The sequence below is a fragment of the Numenius arquata genome, chromosome 3, assembly GCF_964106895.1.
Source record: "Numenius arquata chromosome 3, bNumArq3.hap1.1, whole genome shotgun sequence".
Classification (NCBI taxonomy): Eukaryota; Metazoa; Chordata; class Aves; order Charadriiformes; family Scolopacidae; genus Numenius; species Numenius arquata.
Window position 1 is genome coordinate 40,419,160 of NC_133578.1, and position 13,576 is coordinate 40,432,735.

The window sequence follows — 13,576 nt, forward strand, 5'->3', positions numbered from 1 at the left end:
CACAAAAATTAGCTCAGCCTCGTCATGCAGTATATGCACTTTGGGAGAGAGATGAGCAACTTCTAGCCAGGTAGGTTTATGTTCTATCTCCAAAACACTGCAAGAACGTGTGAACTAACACAGCTACTGGTTGCAGATATCAAGAAAAGTCCCAGGCACTCACCTGAGAGAGCTGACTTCTGAACTCTTGGGTAAATGCCTCTAAAAGCGATGAGTCGGTAAAGCAGAATGTCCGGTGGATATTGGCTGCCATCTTCTCTTCAGTGAGATCGGGACGTGCTATGTATCGCGACAAGACCTCACACAGAATGACTTTGAGATTTGCTGCGGTTGAATATCGGGTCCGGCTCTAAAAGCAAGATGTAATGGTAAAGGTTTAAAGATGTAATGTTGAAGCTTTAAAGCAATATTCTATTTGGTATGGTTTTAAGCACAGTGATGAGACTTTTTTTAGGGGGTGGTAGTGACATCTGAAAAGCACTGTCATTAAAAGTACTTATACACATACAGAACTCTAACAGGTGAACAGTGTCACTGAAATCCCTCAAACTCCTCATATAGACAAAGAGAAACATGTGCCTAAGTGTTTGGAGGCCTTAATACAAAAACATACACATACTGGTGTCCATTGTACCGTATTTCTGTTACAAAGGAGTTGTTCTTATACATAGTCAATACCTACATAATAAACACCCAGCGTCTCTGATGCAGGAGTATAGTGGGCAAATAACAAACTCAATGGCAAGGCCTGTAACATCATATCTTTAATTTCATGTGAAAGAAAACACACTCTACACACCTTAACTCACACAAATTTTGAGCAAAATATCTCAGGGTATTGTGTGTGACCATATTTCTTAATTCAAGGTATTATGTCCCAAGGTGTCTGGTTTATCTGGTTTCTGCTTAGAGGATAATAAATTTACCACAGAGCTTAAAAATCCACCCACAATAACTGTCTTTCTCTTCCCAAAATAAAGCACATCCACGTAACAGGGGAGATCCAAAAGCAATAGAAACTGTATGTTGGTTCTTTGAGCTTCTAACTCTTTAAATATGACTATACATAAATGCTCACACTCAGCTATTATGCAAATACAACTTACCTTCCCAAAACTGAGGATTTTGTTGAACATGTTGATGCTGGAAGTCAAATTGGATGATGACGAAATATTCCCAAGGGTTTTTTCTCCATGAGATACCAAATCCCTGAATGCTGCAGTAACAGTTTGAAACACTGGATTTAACTTAATATCCTTTAACCTCTTTGCTACATCAAACCATGAGACAGGATAGCTGACTACAGCTTTGGGCATGCCATCATTATTAATCTCTTTCCAAAGGTACAGCCAATGGCATCCTGTAATTACTTAAGTTTTTTTCTGATGTAATTAAATTCTGGATTACATTATTTCCTTCTGTAACTTTTTTTTTTTTTTAATTAAATGCATTTAACTATCTGTTTGCAGCTAAGCTTCTAATTTCCACCAGTCCTTTTCTCCAGTCCTGCAGGTCCCCCATGCAAAGAGAGAGATGGGTAGCCTTACAAGGAAGCCCACGTCAGCTCAAGCCAACAGCCCTGTAAGAACGAACTCTCCAGGTGTCTTTGGCACCAGTGGGTGGTACTCGTTATTCAGAAATGGCGCCAACACAGGCTTGGGGCACTGCTGCCCACAATACATGGTGGCCTACTGCCAGGTGCCCAGCTGACGCACACCAAAGCCAACACTTGCACTGAGCTACACTCTCAAACACCACAGCTCACTGAAACCAAAGGAGCTACGTCAGTTTACACCAGCAGAAGCTATGACCTATGCCTTTTATTTTATTCTTTAAAATAAGATGTGGAACTGAGTTCCTACCTGACCATCCGTGGCCATCAACACGAGTTGATAGATCCCATAACTGTTCATTGGTTTTACTTTTTTTCCCCATGCCCCTGCATTCAGTCCCTTTTGCGTTCTGCCTTTTTCTGCCCGTACACCAAAGAGTGAGTGCATTGGCAGGAATGCTAATTGGAACAGAGAATGGCTGGAGCAGAACAGTCACAGAATGCAAATCTGTAATCATTCATTTGATCGTGAGCTCCCTGGAGAAAGGACTATCCATCATGATGGCTTGTGGATAGTACTGGCCCTCAATAAATAATAATTGTAATGATTTTATGGAAAATTTAAGCCTGAAAGTTCCTTCAGGAAAGGGAATCACATCAGAGGAGAACATCACCAACAATAAATATCCACCATGGCACAGAAGACTTATTTGCTGGATAACTGTGAATAAGAAATACATTTGAAAAAACTAATAAGCTGTTTATGGACAATTTGTGGGCAGTAAAAGGGCAATATTCCATAAAAGGCCACGTCTTTAATTAATGTCCAAACAGTCTGTGATCTCGCGTTGCTCCTGTGAAGCACAACAATTTAATCCTGTTTTCTTGGTCAAATTCCAAAAGCATTGCCTACAGACAGTTACTTGTAATTATTCCCAAGAATTTACACTAATGTCATGGCCATAGTCACGTTCCTGTATAGAATACATAAATAATTTTAGCAGTGCTCTAAGAATTGCATCTCTGTCCAGAGAGCTTCAAAAGATCATCCTTTAAAGACCAGAACTTTGCAGGACAGTGAATAACCTACCCAGTGAAGCGTTCCTGCTTTTAGGAACCTCTGCCCTCCATGGTGATGGATGGTTGTCCTTGGCCACACTGGAAGAGCTCCTCCGTTTACTGGGGGAAGAAAAGGAAAAAAAAAAAGATGACACTTGTAACAATTCACAGATTTTCTTATGATTAAGGGTACACCTAACTACGGTGTGACTCAGAATGGGTCTATAGCTGGATTTCATGGCAGGTGTGTTGAAATCTGGGCTGTGCAAAAGTCTGGCTCCTTCTAGAGGCTTGGCATCTATTTTGGGGAAGCACACTGCAGCGCTCTCAGCCACAAAACAGATGGAAGGGACTGCATTCATGCCTGCTCTACAGGAACACCAATGACAGGCAAGGTTTGATGTATGTATTTGATCTAATCTTAAACAAATTCCCACTTCTAGAAAGAAGGTCTCATTGTTTCAAGTCCTACTCTGTCCTCCAGCAACATCTGCTCAGCAGAAGAAACCGTGCGGAACTTCATGGCAGTGTTAATGCCACTCTGACTGAGCAGAAGCCTTGATGAAAGCTGGAACAGCTCTAAACTGTAACATCAGGTTGCACACCCCTACCAAGAAATCCTTGAAGACATCAGGGCCTTACTTCATCCTTCCCAAACATTTCACTACAGGGGAAAAGAAAGGGTGGAAGATGTTGTACCTAATTCCCTTTTATTAAGTGAATCAAAGATGAGAACCTTGCCCATTTTTGCAGCTGGCCACTGGTAAGACATGGTTTTAGGGCAAGTTTAATAAGAGCTTCAGTGAATTGCACAATGGGAGGGGAAAAAACCAGTCTGGATTACCTGAATATTACAAGCTCTAGAATATTACACAACAATATACCCAGACAGCGAAGGGTCACAGCTTCAATACTATGACTTTGTGACAAACTCACACATAGTGATTCTGCTCCTGAGGCAGAGCTGCATCTCTTCATGTTGGCTTCTGGAGCTTTCTTCTACCCAGTCAACCTTCTGTTGAGGTTTTATACTCTGCTGTATCCAGCTAATTTTGCTGTGGCTATTTAACAGTTGGTGTGTTTTCTGGTAGAATACAATACATTTCTAAAGCTGACATTGACCACACAAGGGTAGGTATACCCACTTAGCTGTATGATACCTCACACAGCCAACTTCTAGCATCAACAGTGGTCAAGATGCTTATTAATGACTCATGTGACTTGAGCTATAGTTTGGCCAAATCCTTGGATTTTCAGTTGGCAGGAAAAAATCAGTTATTTCCTAAACAGCTGTACAGAAATCAAAAACAGAAAACAAGGAGGATTTGTAGCTGTTGAAACTCATGGAAGACCTCCAGCTTTGGCGCTAGAAGTTCCTGTTTCTTCATTTCAATGCCCCAAATTAACCATTGTTTAACATGCCCAGGGAAAAACAATGACACCGAGGAAATGAGTGAAGAGCTGTGAATCCAGACATCCAGTTGCTGTGTGGCTCTGCCCTCTTCTGCTGTGTGACCTTGAATTTGATTAGGATTCACCTTGTGTAACTTGTCATCCACATATTTAGTCAGCCAGACCTCTTCTAACCATTGGAGAGATCCTGACCATTGACTTGGCCCAGGAAATCACAGTCCCTCTGCATTGACTAAGTAGGACCATTGAGGAGTCCCGAGCCCCCAGGATCCCCCATCCTGCCTGATGGGCTCTCTGGTGGAAGACACGGGGCCCACCTTAGCTCTTTAGAACCTCAAGGTCTGACCAAGGGGGATTTTGAGGGTCTGACATAGCCACTGTGGAGCAGCCTCTCAGCTGAAAGTAAAGATGAGAAACCAGGGACCTTGTATGCAAGATGCCCAGGTTTTCAGCTCTCGATCAACCAGTCAGGCCTTAGAGTAGCACGTTCCCCAGGAGTGTGCCAGAACCGGGCAGCCAAGATGTAGAAACAACCCCGGCTGGCATATCTCAAAGCAAATGCTACTTGGCTTCAACTGGAACATCAATGAAATTGAAATGCCTCCACTGAACATTTCAATTTCAACAAACCGACATTCCAACAAAACATGCCCAGCCAGCTCCACGCTGCAAACCTACACGTTTTTGTGAGCAAAAATTGTTTCCTCATTTTCATTTGTTTCCCAATATGTTTGATGGCTTGCGGAGAGAACACCCATTCTGGTTGTCACATGGAGGATTTACATCCTCCTGGAGCAGTCGCTCCAGAACAAGTGTACCTCAAACGACAAAGGGGAACATTTGCCACTTCCACCTGAACCAATCACCACAGTGGCAGACCCGCACGCCGGGCTGCTCTTGGTACAAGTCTTATCCACTGAGACACCCTGCAGGACCTGAGCCACAATCATGCAAAAAAAAAGTGTCTTCGCTTTGATCTGGGTAAGCAGAAGCATTTTTCTCAGGGAATAAAATTTTCTTCTACTATCAAGCCTGGATCAAATGACACATTACTGATAGCTGTCCCTAATATGGACATTTTTAAAGTGTCCCATGTTGCAGCCCATATTCTCATTTCTAAGTGTTAATATCTGAGATATATCTGTTGTGGGCACGCTTGCACATATACACACGCATACCTGCTCCCCTCACCTCAAAGCAAGTTTTGCTTTACAGCTTGTAACACCCAGATAGTATTTAGATTCCCTTACAGTCTGAGAGATGAGATATCATTAAGTCTTGGCAGCAGATCTTCTGGTGTGTACGGTGTGCCTTTACATCTAGCATCTGAATCACACAGCACTGTTTGCAGGAACGGGAAGAAGCCAGCACTAGGAAGGTTTCGGGGTGCAAGATAACCTGAAAGAAGGAAGAGAAAGAAAATGCCATTATTATGATGCGGACAGGCCATGTGTCCTATGTATGTGCTATTTTCTCTTTCTAAACCATGGACTTGATTCTGAATTTTGCTGAGGCTCTTTTACTCCACCCTGGCAGCACTATCTGCCAAAGCCCACTAGAAGCCCCTCCTCAACACTGACAAAGCCATGAAAGGCTATTTATTAGGAAAAAGAGTCAAGCTATTTGTTGGTCTCAAAGCAACTGCAGATTTTCTCCCTCCACCCCAAAATGCAACAAACAGGCAAGAAATTACAAAAGCACCCTAGGTTTATGATATTCTAATTCCGCCTCTAAAAAATAAGATCAAAGCAGGCACACGGCCAGAATGACCTGAAGCACCCTTAAGAGCATGTTCTCCAAGACTTGGTTGGATCAGTTTCTATGCAACACCACAAGCTTCAGTTTCAAGCCAGGTTGTAAAGTCTCAGCTTTTACCACAGGAAGGGGCAACAGGTCCAGGACCAGACAGCCTCCTTTGCTTTTTGTGCAGACCTGCCCAGGGAAGGGAGATGAACAATCTATCACCACCACCCCCTCTCTGTGTCTTCTGCCATCCCAGAGCAGCTCCTGTACCATCTGCTTGGTGACCTGTGATGCTGGCAGCCAGCGCTGAGGGGTGAGATGTATGTCCCTGTCTCCCACTTCTGCAAACACAGAGTGGACCTGAGCAATTAGAGACTTTAGTATTTCATGTGCCACTTGCCCCATACTGCTTACTGCCAGCCCGCAGAGTTCACCGCCTGCTTTTCCTCTCAGTGACAAATGCTCTAATAAATCTCGGAACACTTTTGCTGGATCACAGCAACATATTATTTAAAATAATAATTTGGAAAATTACCTGGCAAAGGACATTGCTATTCTTTCTACTATGGAAAGGTGCCAGATTTACAAAAGGCCTGCAGGCAGGCTTGCGGTAATTGATTACCTTGCTCTTTAGTCTCCAAAGACGACCTGTGACTCTCGCCCAGGCACAGCTTCATTTCTAACCCTTCCAACAAGGACACCGTACTACATTTGTACTACTTTTATTAATTATAGCAGTGGTCAAAACCAGAAGTTCCCAAAGGGGATGGCAGTGCTGGGTGCAGTACATGGCTGGCTGTCTCCTTGAAGGAGACTTGACTTTCCTGAGCTTGCCTCAGCACAGTTGGTCACAGCCCATGAGCGTGCACTGCATTTTGGCATCAAAATGCAAAGAGCTCATCGTTTAGCACGGGAGTTCCCACTGTTTCAAGCCAGATTGCAACTGGCACAGAGGACTGCAGGGTCAAAGGCACCCATTTTGAGTGGTGGTGTGATTCTCTTGTGTAGCTCAGCAGAGAACTGCCCTAGAAAATTAAAGGGGATACCCTGCCAGAGGAGAAGGCTACCTGCTGTGGGAAGCTCCCCCAACACTCCCTGCATCCCCCCAGGCGTTACACAGCAGGCTGAGCCAGCTCCCAGTAATCACAGAGCACCAGGGAGAGTAAAAGATCTCTCTTATCCCTAAAGGCAGCCCTTCTGGTGTTGGGGCCAAAGGACCAAACATATGCCACTCTAAAGGTTTTGAAGAGTAATTAAGTCTGCTGCCCATGAGGGAAACTTTAGAGTAGAGCACTTTAATCTGGAAGCATCCTTATGTGAATATACCTGCCGTGTTTGGAACGTTTGCCCTTTGAGATCACCAATTATAACCCTGCAACATGGCATTTTGCACACACTGGCATTTTTGTCTCATCTTCCTTCTGATCTCCTGCACCCTCATTCCCATGAAGGAAATTGACTCACACCCCAATCCAAAAATGCACATCACAGACCTCACTTTATCAGTGTCTCTACCAAAATGCAGCTTCAAAGACCTGGGAAGCCATGAATTCAGGATGGAGAGCCTAACCACAATGAAGTGAGAGAAGTAGGAGCTAGGAGGGAAACAGCTACAGCCTCCACTGCCATTCACATCTACCAACAACAACCAGGGCCAGGAACTAAGCTCATGTCTCTTAGGAAACCTGGAACAGCTAAAGCTGTGCAACTGCAAGCTGGACAGCCGAGTTGGAAACACAAGGATGCGGCTGGGAGCTCAGGGAGCACTGGTCTCCTCTGGAGAGATGCGAGAGGTTTACAGAGTCAATTATGCAAGAGATCCTGCTGAATCCAGAGCAGGGGAAGAGACTTCCTTGAGATGCACGTAGCAATAACAAATTTTAAAATTGGGCTCAAAGGTGGTACACTTTGAACTAAGTGGACAATTAAACAGTCAGTTGCTGTATCACAAGTGAGGTTTACAGCGTAAGACCATGGTGATGACATCAGCTCTTTCTTTTCTTTTCTTTTGAAGCAGCAGGCTGAAAAATGAAGAGACGGGAATTCATGACCTGAAGTTTGGAAGTCCTGCTCGTCATGGTGGTGGCACAAAGCCTGTGAAAACATCACTGGCCCAACACGATTGAGGTATTCAGTGAGGCTCTGCCAACTCGCATCAGATGTTGAGCAGTTTGCTGGCACCTGCTTACAACCACAGGGCCTGATCCATCACTGAGTCACTGCAGACGTGAACTGGTGCAACCCCATGATGCTCTCGGCACAAAAGCAGTGGCGATGCCAAAGAGGACTCTTCTGGAAGAGGCCTGGACTCTGACAGCAGTTAGAGAATTAAAGAAGTTTTTCAAGAGAGACCGTGACACAGAAAAATCTGAAATGGCTGGGCCAAATTCCCCTGCGGTGTCAGTTAGACCCATGCTGGTTCTTAACTCTGAGTATCTAGCACAACCACGCCCTGTGTCAAGTAGACAAATATATTCCACCTGTCAGGGTAAAATGAATTGTTATGCTGACCCTGCTGCCTGTACTGATGAGATCTCCATCTACTCCAAAGAAAGTTTAAAGACCTGGTTCGGATGCAGGGACCCTTTCCGCAGACACCTACTGCTGGGAGATGAATCCCACCCTCGCTTTCTCGTGTGGCAAGCTGATGGTGCTGAAGGAGCCACACTGTGCACACTGCCTTCTTTATGCATCGGCCCCACCAAGCCAACACCACGGTGGCCAGGCTGGTGTGACAGGTCTGTCTCTCCCAGATAACAAGCAGTCAACCTCACCACCATCAGAACCACCAAGCAACTTGTACCCCTGTTCATACTGCCTTGAAAATCATGTCCTTCGGGGGCCACAGAGGCCAACAACTTAATTTAATAGAAGCTGAGCAGCGCAGCCACAGGAAGCTCAGCTTCTGACTCTGCTGCCTCCTTGGCCAGTGTGCCTGAGATCAGAGCAGAGCCACAGCATAAGGCACTGTGCAGGAAGCATGGCTGATTTGAGAGTCCAAGCATATGAGCCTCAGAGCTATTTCCTGTAACTCCCCCTCACCCTGAAAAGGGAGGAATTTACCGATGAGAAGGTGAGTCAAGAGATTAATGCGCTCCCTGCTCCATCCTCCTGCCCTCCCATCCACTTGCTCGTGGTCAGGAGATGTGACTCCATGGAGCCACAGGGGCTGCTCTGCCCACACACACAAATTCATGACGTGTGTCAGCCCCGTACGCCACTGCAAGGACGGCCAGAGAGGAAGATGGCTCCTGACTCCCTTCAGTGCTTCAGGGGACATTCATAACTTCTTGTCCCTCCTTGGCTGAGATTTAGCCAGCACGTCAACTACATTAGTACTCAACATAAGCACTAGCTACGAAACGTTATTGACGGAAAATTGTAAACGTTCTGCAAATGTTAAAGGACAGTGTTTCAATGGGGACTGTTTCGCAATCTGAAACGTAACACTTACCACCATTAGTGGCTTTTACAGTATTTCTGTTGTTGGGAATCCCTTCAGTCTTCCACACACTGCACAAGGCAGCTTCGTCTTCTGCCTAAGTCTATGGCAATGCCATATCCAAGGAATATGGATTTCCCTAGCCCCGTAGTCCCCAACTTTATGATACCATGTCACACAATACAGCAGATACACAAGACAACATAATTTTTCATTCTCCTCCCTGCCTTTATCTTTTAATCTCTTAATTTCTTAAAACTGCAATTACCTTTGGAGGGCCCCACCATACCGCCAATGAGCCGAGTGGGAGACATCACTGCACCCACTGCTGCCCCACGTCTGAGCTGAGAGGTCACTAGCACATTTCTTGTCAAATGGAAAATGGACTTGTCTGCAACGAAAGTCTGAGCCTGGATCTGTATCGTGTTAGTCAAGACTGATTTCTGAGTTTGCCAGCTGTAGAATCCCAAGCACAGAGGCTTTTGCTGTCCCCTCTCACCAAGGGGACATCTCGACAAGGACATAGGGTGTATCATCAGCAAGTTCGCAGATGACACCAAGTTAAGCGGGAGTGTTGATTCCCAGGAGGACAGGGAAGCTCTACAGAGAGACTTAGATAGATTGGATCATTGGGCCAACATCAATGGTATGAGTTTCAACAAGGGCAAGTGCCAGGTTCTGCACTTGGGCCATGATAAGCCCAAGCAGCGCTACAGGCTTGGGGAAGTGTGGCTGGAAAGCTGCCTGGAAGAAAGAGACCTGAGGGTTCTAATTGACAAGCGGCTGAATATGAGCCGGCAGTGTGCCCAGGTGGCCAAGAAAGCCAATGGCATCCTGGCTTGTATTAGAAGTAGTGTGGCCAGCAGAAGTAGGGAGGTGATTGTCCCCCTGTACTCAGCACTGGTGAGGCCACACCTGGAGTATTGTGTCCAGTTTTGGGCACCTCAATACAAGAGAGATATCGAGGTGCTGGAGCGGGTACAGAGGAGGGCAATGAAGCTGGTGAAGGGCCTGGAAAACAAATCATATGAAGAGCGGCTGAAGGAGCTGAGACTGTTTAGTTTGAGGAAGAGGAGGCTGAGGGGTGACCTCATCACTCCCTACAACTACTTGAAAGGACACTGTAGAGAGGTTGGTGCTGGTCTCTTCGCACAGGTAATTAATGACAGAACGAGAGGGAATGGCTTCAAGCTCCAACAGGGGAGGTTTAGACTGAACATTAGGAAAGAATTTTTCACAGAAGGAGTGGTCGGGCATTGGAATAGGCTGCCCAGGGAGGTGGTTGAGTCACCATCCTTGGATGTGTTTAAGAGCCGTTTAGATGTGGTGTTGGGGGATATGGTATAGGGGAGAACTTTGTAGAGTAGGGTAGATGGTTGGACTCGATGATCCCAAGGGTCTCTTCCAACCTAGACGATTCTATGATTCTATGAGAGCTTTGACTTTCTGTCACCATTGAAAGAAGGGCACTGAATCTGAAGAAAATAAGACAGGCATCCCAAAGGGCAGAAAGAGGCCAAGGGCTCAGCGCTGGGTTCTCCCTGCTCAGTAGCATCTAGCTAGGCCAGCCACATCTCCAAGAGATGAAAAGAAGGCATGCACAGCAGTAATAACAAATACAAGACGCATTTAATTATTACATGCATGCCACTGGAAATTCTGGCATTTCCACATTTGCTTTCATTCAGAATAAAATTAAGAAAATTAATTTCTTTTATGTTCCTGAATGTTGTAAATTCCAACATACTTCCCTTCAACACAAGTAAGACATTTTGTTTTCTTCAGGTAAAGGTGCTCGGTATAATAATGATGAAAAATGTCAGAGCAATAATAAATGTCATACAAGAAAGATGAAAATTACTATTTCACTACAATCTATAAGATTAATTGAAATTGACTGAAACGTTTAAATCTAAATGGACCATGTTTTACGTTGCCACATTGATTTTGCTTCTTTCATTGCACTGAGGTTTCAGGCATTTGCATTGGCTGAGTCCAACCATTCATTTCAAGGAACTGGGTATTTCAGCCGACTGCAGGCACAGTGCCATAAACACAGCCCCCAGTGTTCCCCCTCCCCGCTTCAGCCTGAGGCAGTGAGGCTGCCTGCCCCCAAAGCAGGCGAGTGCTGGGAGGATAACAGCCGTTATTATCCACACCAGAGCAAAGGAAAGTAAATAGGCAGTATTTTCAAGTTATCAATTCAGTTCAGGTTACACTCTGGTTTATATCAGCCAGTGGTCTCTCGTGTAAACCAGCAACCAGTTCCTTTCCCTCAATTCCCCAATCTCAGCTCTGCTACTCTGCAAGATGCTAACTATACCGCAGCCCCCTCACCTGAACATGCAAAACCCCTTAAATAGGATGGAGCTACACAGACCATAATTTTTGCTTTCAAAATATCACCCATGCATTCCTTCTCCCTTTCCTGCCCACGCTATATTTCTGGTTTCAGGGCTTCCTACCTTGCTCTGCCATCCATCCTGTAAAAATAGACAAAATCTATATTCCATTTTATTCGTATTAAAGATGCAGGATTTCCATTACGAATGGCTACTTCTTAAATACATTTAGGTACATTAACTGTGTTTTCTTCCTCCTTTACCATGAATTTAAAAAGGCACACTGACTTTTTCTTTTTTCTATCCATCCATAGTTTAATGTTGTATCATTACCCCTCCTTGGGCACGAAAAAAATCCTCTTGGCTTCAGATTTCACACTCTGATACGGCATATACCTTATGCATTAAGTCCTTCCATATTCCTTCCATAGTTCATAAAAAATCCATACAAATCTTAACTCCCCCACTGGTGAATTAGAGGCATTAATGAGCAAATGACTTCATTAGGAAGTATTGTGTTTAATTGAAAATGCATTCAATCACTGCTAAATCATACAAAGAGACTTAATAACTACGACTCTTAAGCAAAGAAAAAGATGGCCAAAAAGTGGCTTGATAGAGTAATACATAAGATGATGATCAGTGATGAAAAGGGTGAGTAAATGATCATTCCTCACAACACAGGGACAAAGAAACAATGAGATCATGAGGTAGCAGCCAAAAGAGACAGAAAGTACCTTTTTTAACAAATATCAAAATGTTGTGGAACTCACTGCCACAGGGTGGTGTATGCTGAAAAGCAGACATTAATTTAAAAAAGAATTAGACAAATTGACAAAAATAGATTTGTCAGTAGCTATTAAACACGATCACTTGTATTCAACCTCTTCAGCTTCTGGCTGAAGAAACCTTAAACCTCTGAAGATTTTTTTCTAGCTGAGGGAGCACACTGTGCTTCTGTTCCTACCCCTCTCTCAATCAAACCTGAGCAGCAGCAGTGGGTCTAACCCAGAGAGACAATTCCGACTGCTTATCAGCTGTGATTTATATTTATCTAAGAAGTCACAAAACATATCATCAAAACATTTACTGCTGTGGTGATCTCCTCCCAGTTTTCTAAGCAAAATGTTTAACTATATTGTGTACACACAACTTTTTCGCTTCCTTTCTAGTCTCCTCTGTAGTCACACAGCATTGCTTTAAACTTTATTCCATTAAACAGTCAAAAAGACAAACATGCCTGTTTCATGACATGATGCCGACATCGTTTCTCTTCAACTACATGTAACTGCCCATTTCCATCTTTGTTCAAATCTGTTTACGAGTAACAACTTACACTGCCTATTTTTTGTAGAAAGCTTTATAATAACGCCAGGACCTTTGATCTCGCTCCAAAATCTAAACTCAATCACCAAATCTATGGAATAAGACTAATTTTGAAGCAGGACCTTTTTTTTTTTTTTTTTTTTTCTTATTTTACAGACATGGAGAACGGTCCAAATAGCAGGCTAGCCCATCCCTCGATGCCTATAAAAAAAAAGGAATATTTAATTTAATTGCCACGGCACGTATATTGCTGTGACATTGTGACATCTATGCACTCTGAAACTCACATCTTGAAGGTGGAGAAAGGGGTCTGCATGTTCCTTATTACCCAGGTTAGTGGGAGCAGGACCAGGAGAGAAATGCCAGCTGAGCCTTTCCTTTTCCTTTTTCACACCTGCAAGATCAATGCCCACACAAGTCCTACACTTGTTGAAAAAAAAAAAAAAAAGGAGGCGAGGACACATGAGCAGGCAATGTGCACTTGCAGCCCAAAAGGCCCCATCGCATCCTGGGCTGCATCAAAAGAAGTGTTGCCAGCAGATGCAGAGAGGTGATTCTGCCACTTTACACTGCTCTGGTGAGACCTCACCTGGAGTACTGTGTGCAGGTCTGGAGCCCTCAATAGAGAAAGGACATGGACCTGATGGAGAGGGTCCAGAGGGCCACTAAAATGATCAGGGGGTTGGAGCACCTCTGCTA

The 13,576-nt window shown here is 44.3% G+C and overlaps 1 protein-coding gene across 1 annotated transcript in view; it reads right to left on the bottom strand.

Moving 5' to 3' along the window:
• Positions 1-13,576, bottom strand: part of ABCA12 (ATP binding cassette subfamily A member 12) — a 94,375-nt gene that overhangs the window by 66,964 nt on the left and 13,835 nt on the right. The window contains exons 3-6 of the mRNA XM_074146031.1: positions 5,275-5,422; positions 2,643-2,731; positions 1,107-1,216; positions 164-349 (exon numbers count right to left, since the gene is read on the bottom strand). Coding sequence (XP_074002132.1) covers positions 164-349; positions 1,107-1,216; positions 2,643-2,731; positions 5,275-5,422 — 533 coding nt within the window. The remainder of the gene's footprint in view (positions 1-163; positions 350-1,106; positions 1,217-2,642; positions 2,732-5,274; positions 5,423-13,576) is intronic.